The 6,455-nt window shown below is 39.5% G+C and overlaps 1 protein-coding gene across 1 annotated transcript; it reads right to left on the bottom strand.

Annotated features, from left to right (window-relative positions):
• Positions 1–248: 248 nt before the first annotated feature.
• On the bottom strand, positions 249–6,455 carry ORMDL1 (ORMDL sphingolipid biosynthesis regulator 1). The gene is made up of 4 exons (XM_005415982.2): positions 6,401–6,455; positions 5,140–5,320; positions 2,650–2,801; positions 249–1,702 (listed from the first exon to the last, which is right to left on the bottom strand). Exons 2-4 carry the CDS (start codon positions 5,311–5,313, stop codon positions 1,567–1,569), a joined length of 462 nt encoding a protein of 153 aa, XP_005416039.1. The 5' UTR covers positions 5,314–5,320; positions 6,401–6,455; the 3' UTR covers positions 249–1,566.

The raw sequence follows: 6,455 nt of genomic DNA, 5'->3' as shown, positions 1-6,455 counted from the left end.
CACCCCGGCCCTCGGGACACCAAGTTCGGGCCGTGTCTTGCAGTCCCTGCCCAAAGGCAGCACAGCCTTGTGATGGCCATTATTTAAAAATCAGCCAGTTACCGCTTTCTATGCAAGCAACAGACAGAACTAATTACTTCCAATTGCTAAAGAAAATTCGTAACTCATTACCCTTTTTTAAACATTTTTATCGATAAAGTAAATAGCCAGAAAATTGCTGTAGAAAACAAAAAGTAAGTACACCACTGTAGGCTTGTATTTTGATTATTTTTAATTTTTTTTTCCAGCTCAGTGGCTGCCACTGCAACCAAAATGTAAATCAAGTCTTATATGGGGTCTTCTGTTAAATCTGAGCTGGTTTGGGCTGGCAGACACACAGCAGACTTCAAAATTCATCCTTTTTCCACGACAGAGAAATAAGCGCTCAGAGCAGTAGATGTACCTCCTTCACTCTAATTCCAGAGTTGACAATATACAAGATTACCCCATACTACACAGTACCCCTAAAACACAGCATTCCTCCACATTTCCAAGACATGCAAGTTATCTATACCTTTTTCTGCAAAAGCATAGTTAGTCCATGTGATTTGCCTACTCACCTACTCCTAGTTCAGCTTCTATTCTAGCTTACAACCTACACAGCTTCCATGTTCAGACACTGCTCTGTAACAGAGCACCATCCCTTACAACAGCAGCAAGCCTTTCCCCACCACCTCACAGGCCTCTCAGCTACTGAAAAATAACCCATCAGTGAATAGCAGAGAAAACAGTCAAAAATTCACACCTAAAAAGAAATTGCAATTTTTCAGGATGTCCCACTTACACATAGAAAAGTCAGTATCCTGGTAAGCAAAATGAAATAAACACAACAGTGGCAACTTGTAAAAGCATACATCAACTGAGCTCTTGAGTTGATGTGGAACTCCCCTGAGCTGGCAGTTAAGGATGTTGTTCAGTTATTGTGACAAAAAAAAACTAAGAAAACGCAAGAACAGAGAAAGCAGGAATTATACCATCAATTTATGCTCGCTGTCACAGTACTTACTGTGGGACAAACTTTTACAATGCAAAAACAAGCACAACCACTTACAATCCATTACAGCAGAAACTACCTAATTTCTCTTAATCTAAGAATATGGCCTCACCAGTCCTTAGTATCAAGGATTCTGAATTTATATGTAAAGTTACCACCTGCATTATGGATGATGGGTATTTGTGAAACTCTGCTCTCCATTTCAGCTGTTACTTGAACTTTCCTTACAAGCCACTTGCCTCAGCCACACGTACAGTCTTAGTGGGGATTAGGCTTTAGAACTGAGCCTGCCCAGTTCTTCATGAAAATCTTTCTTCTACACGTTTCCAATCCACATTGAAGTATCTGAAGGCATCTTCTTACAAAGTCGATTTTCATCCCAGACAATGCTGCAGGAAGCAGGAATTGTATCTCAGACGTAAAAGCGTCTCTCCCTGGCTATGATGAGATACTCAGCACAGCAGACTACTCGTTTCCTTCACCTGGGGAGCAGCAGTAGCCATGTCAGGGGCAGCCAGTGTTGAACCTTCTGCTCAGTATCTGTTGATGCCAAAGATTCGAACACCGTGCAACTGTGGCAGCTTGGGGATAAGCACAGTCAGGAGAGAGGCTGTGTTGAGGATAAAGTGTGTGGGATCATACTTTGTATAGAAACTCGTCAGGAAGTACCTGCAGGAGAAAAGGGAGCAAGCTTAGCTGATGGCAGCCTTGTCTAAAACACATACAAAGCATAGTTGAAAGAAGTGCTTTAGTAAGATTTTACTGGTTAACATCTGTATCTGTATTAAATATCTCACCTGAGGTTCTAGAGTATCTACTGCAAAATTATGGTCTAAGTCTCTTCTTCCCATACCTCTCAAGGTGCTAAAAAGCAACTCTTAGTTTACTGTTTTGTTCCAGCACTTCTCCCCACCTTGAGGAGTTATATATATTTTCTCAGTTTCTGTCCTTTATGAGCCAACTTTCTAAACATCATGCAGGATCTTCCCTCCCCTCTCACTCTGCCATGTAAGTGGACATGTAAATTTTCTTCAGGAACAAACAGAAAGACTTTTAGAGTCGGACATTAAATATGTATCTGATTTTTCTTAGTTACACAACCACACTTTTGTCAACAGAGACAGGTGAATAGAATTCCTATGCTATTTGCATAGTGTAAATAGAAGAAAATATGCACAAAGCAAAACTGACACCAGATCCCATTTACTGAGGTCTGACACATTTCTAGCTCAAAAGTTGCAAAACGGTTAATAAATGCTGTCACAAAAGCAATTAGCTTAGATTTTCAATATTTATGACTTCACAATCTCTTAAAGAAATTCCAGAGTTAACAGTAAGTTTTCCTCACAACATTTCTAATCAATAAAGCCTGCCCCATTAATAACTGTTTACAAACTTTGACTTCAGTATGTGGAGTGTCAAAAGCAGAAGAAAGACTGTTGATTACACAGCCTGTAAATAAATAGTCCCTACAGCTGTGATGTAGAAATAAACAAACAAAAAAGAAAAAAAAGACAGAAAATGTTTTTAGACTGTAAATTGCAACCCATTATGTTGCAGCTTTTGAAATCATGGCTTTATGTGTCACTTGATCTATAACACAGTTTTGAACTCACAGAATTATAGGAGAGATTGTGAAGAACTTCCTTGAAGATGTGAATTGTACTCCATAATCCAGTTGTTCCCAGTGTGTTAGTAGCCTAGCTTTGCCCTGATCAGGTGTTTCAAAAGGAGTTCCCTTTACTGCATGCAAAAACACATACATTCCCTGGGGAAAACAAAAAGTGAACACAGAGGCACTTTTAGTAATATTTTAAAATAATTGTTACATTGTTCAATGCATTATAAAATTTAAAAATAAAATTTAAAAAAAAGGAGAGTGAGTGATTTGTCACCCAGAAGAGCTGCTAGCCTGTAATGACAAATTATTGAAGAGGAAGGAAGAGACAAGAAGTGATTTGCCTGAGACTGTGCAGAGTCGGAATTAAAGCCTGAGCCTGTGTGGCATCCAATCCACTCCCTTGCCTTCTACACTAGTGGGCAAAAGCTCCTTGCATTCATCATTCCTTGCAACAGAATTTTAACAAGCACTGTAACAAGTGTGGATTTGTATCACCACTTTCCTAGCACAGCGTTAACAGAGTGATGAGTAGTATAGTGTGCATAAAGCAAAAATCTACCTACAAACACTGACAATATCACACCAGCTCCTGAAAGCTTTCTCACCCCCTTACCAGCTTCAAATCCTTAGAAACTGACTAAGCGTTCTGCTGAACACCATCTGTCCACCTCTTTGCCGCTTCTCCTTAAACATGTCGGACTTTCCTTGTGACTGTTCCTGTTTGATGGGAACATGCCAAGTATGGTTTGTTCTGAAAGACCAATTTGGGCCTCTTAGTTTCAAATAGGAGAGTACACCCTCTTCCAGTTTTAAAAAACACTTGTTTTCTATCACAGAGAGCACACCAACTCTAGGGAAGAATCTCTATGAGACAATATCAAAGATTTCCTTCTCTTTCTATGCACATACAAAAATTTCCATAAGAAAGCTTTATATAGAAAAAAAATCACATTTCTTCCAAACTCTTATAATGGAGGTGAAATATCAGCAAATCACTTCATGTCTCCTTCCACCTTTTTTTGGAACAGCCTCCAGACCAGAACCCTGTGAACCTAGGACAACTGATTTGCTTAATTAATTTTTTGATTCATGACGTTTGCAGCGTCTATTTTAATAACCATAAAGACACTTTTAGGACAGATCCAACTGCTTACTCCACATTTTATTTCCCAGTGGTACTTGCAGAAAGAACCATCCAAAATGCTTTCAAGGTTAGCTAAGAGTTCTCCATTAGTGGAAATCCGAGATTTTTTTTTTGTCAAACCTTTTGAGGATTGTTTCCAAAAGAAGTGCCATTTAACTTCTGAAATATCCAACAGTGCAATTTATACTCATCTTCTAGTGTTCCACTACAAAACTACTTGCCAGTGCATGCTCTCATCCCTGTTGTCATTACAGCTACTTGCAATGAGTTCAGTAAGGCATGTGGGAAATATTTAGTAATACTTGTCTCTGCCAACATCTTCTGAAGTCAGACATGTCTGATGCTGTCAAAGATAACACACAAAACGCTCTAATGACAGTTACAATTCCACCAGTAGTTTTAAACCTATCTACCAAACCAAAAAGCTCAAATAAAAATTAAAACTTTACATTCAAGAGGCTATTACCCATCCTCAGTGAACTATCATTTTCCTCAATAAGGAAGGAACTATCTTTTTGTCTTCTTTGCTGGCAATGTTAGAAAGCTGAGCTAGCAAACCTCAAGTACGATCTAAATTGCTGGGTTATGGCCCTCTTTCCTCTAAGCATGGCAGGACCAATATAGATAGCTGCACTACCTAACGTGGTTACAGGAAAATGATAGCATCCTGGGGAGAGGAGCAGAAAGCAGCTCACAAAATCTTTTGCATACAAAAGTCATCATGCAAGTCACAACCCTCTGAATAACAAATGGTTTCAGGGCTGGGGTCAAAGTAGTTCAGTTTTCCCCACTGCGTTCAAGTGAGATTTCTCCAATGTCCTGTATGGTGACAACATTGTATTCTGAGTTATGCAGCTTGGCCAGAAAGCAAAACTAGAAGAAATAGAATAGAAGCATTTCTCTTAAAGAAAATAGGTAGGCTGCTAAAATTAAACATTTTGGGATACTAAAAGATATATGTGGAAAAATTAGTAGATAGTGTCCAAGAATTAAAAATGTGGTAGTTTATGGATTCAGCACAGCTGTCTAATAATATACAGAACATTGTGAAAGTTGGTTGGCATGATGATTTTATGTCTGCAACCTTCCTAATTAAATGCCATTTAAAAGAATACATAAAGAATATTTCATGTCTTTCATGCTTAAACTGAAAGCAGTTGTGTATCACCCCTCCTCCCCAAAACAGCCAATCCTTTGCGGATAGGCCAAGGAGAGGTGGTGTTTTGGACAGCAGGATTTCACTGTCCATACAGACTGGCTACTTTCCTCTTCCCTTGCTACTGAAAATAAGTATTTATGAACAACCACTGTTCAAACAGTGTTCCAAGAGAGGGTACTCACCAGGTTGTGAATGACATTAGTTAAAGTCCAGGCGACAGGGACACTAAAGAAGGGAATGCTGAGCAGGACAATGTGCAGCATGCCGACTCCCAGCGCGTATGTCAGCCACATTCCACGGCTGTTCATCACCCGAGTGTTTGGATTTACCTCGCTGTGGGCAACTCCTACGTTCATTTTTACCCTATAAAACAGATCTGTTTGAAGACTGAGACTGCTGTTACAGGAGTATTTAACATATGCAATTTTCAAATGTGGGAAAAAACTGCTTTAAAGAAGCAGGTCTCTGGAGAAAGCACCTCAAGATCTACAAGCTATGGTTTATAGAGAAATCAGTAAACGGGACAGTTGGGAACTATTTGTTTAAAACAAGTCCAAACAAAATTCACAAGCCTGCTACAGAAGGGACATTTAAAAAAATAGTAAGCTGTGATGTCAGAAGCTACAGTTGCAAAGCTGTAAGAAACCAAGCTAATAACTTTTATCCTCTGAATTAAGTTTCTCCATCCATGACAATATCCAGAGCTTTTTCCACTTCGCACATCAGACAATCTTCCTCCTCTTTCTTGTTCATGTAATGGTTAGTGAAGAATTCTGCACATACCAACTGCCCAGCCACACACTTCTAGAAAGAGTAATGAAGGAGTAATCTACACCTCTTTTTCTAGAAGCAAAGTGCAGATTCCCACCTCTCCCCATCTATTAGTTTCCAGACAGACATTTCCATCTCCTAAATCTGGCTGAAATTAGAAAACAGGTTCAAAAGTTTTCTAAGCAACAGACACATGCAGAGATACAAAGGATGATGTCATATGCTGATATATCCAGGAAATTGACAGAACTTACCTACAATGCCACTCTCGTCCTATTGCAGTAAAACTTGTAATGATAATTTTTAAAAAACCCTTAAACTATTACTTACTTAAAACTCACATGATTTCTGGGACTATGGATATTTATGGGAGCGGCATGAAGTGGGGTTTTTTAGCAATCATCTGAATCAGAATAGCACTGTTTAACCAGCAAAAGCAAGCTTGCTTTTGGTAGGAAGTTTGTTTCTGACACTTACTTATTTATTTTATACTCCATACCTTAGAGGTATGGAGTATAAAATACATATAAAACACCCGAGAATTCTGCAATATGAACAGCAGTAGACTAAAAATAGCTACGCTGAAGCTGAACCCGAACCGGGGCACTGCCGACCTTACCCAGAACCTGTCACCAAGCATTCCAAGCCGTGCACTCGCAGGGCACACATTACCTGGGATGGACGACTCAAGGCTGTTCCTCTCTTCCCGGGATGCAGCACCCGCCGA

Source organism: Geospiza fortis, unplaced genomic scaffold (assembly GCF_000277835.1).
Source record: "Geospiza fortis unplaced genomic scaffold, GeoFor_1.0 scaffold112, whole genome shotgun sequence".
Classification (NCBI taxonomy): Eukaryota; Metazoa; Chordata; class Aves; order Passeriformes; family Thraupidae; genus Geospiza; species Geospiza fortis.
Note: the sequence above shows the minus strand (reverse complement) of the source record. Positions and strands in the feature narration are given on the sequence as shown.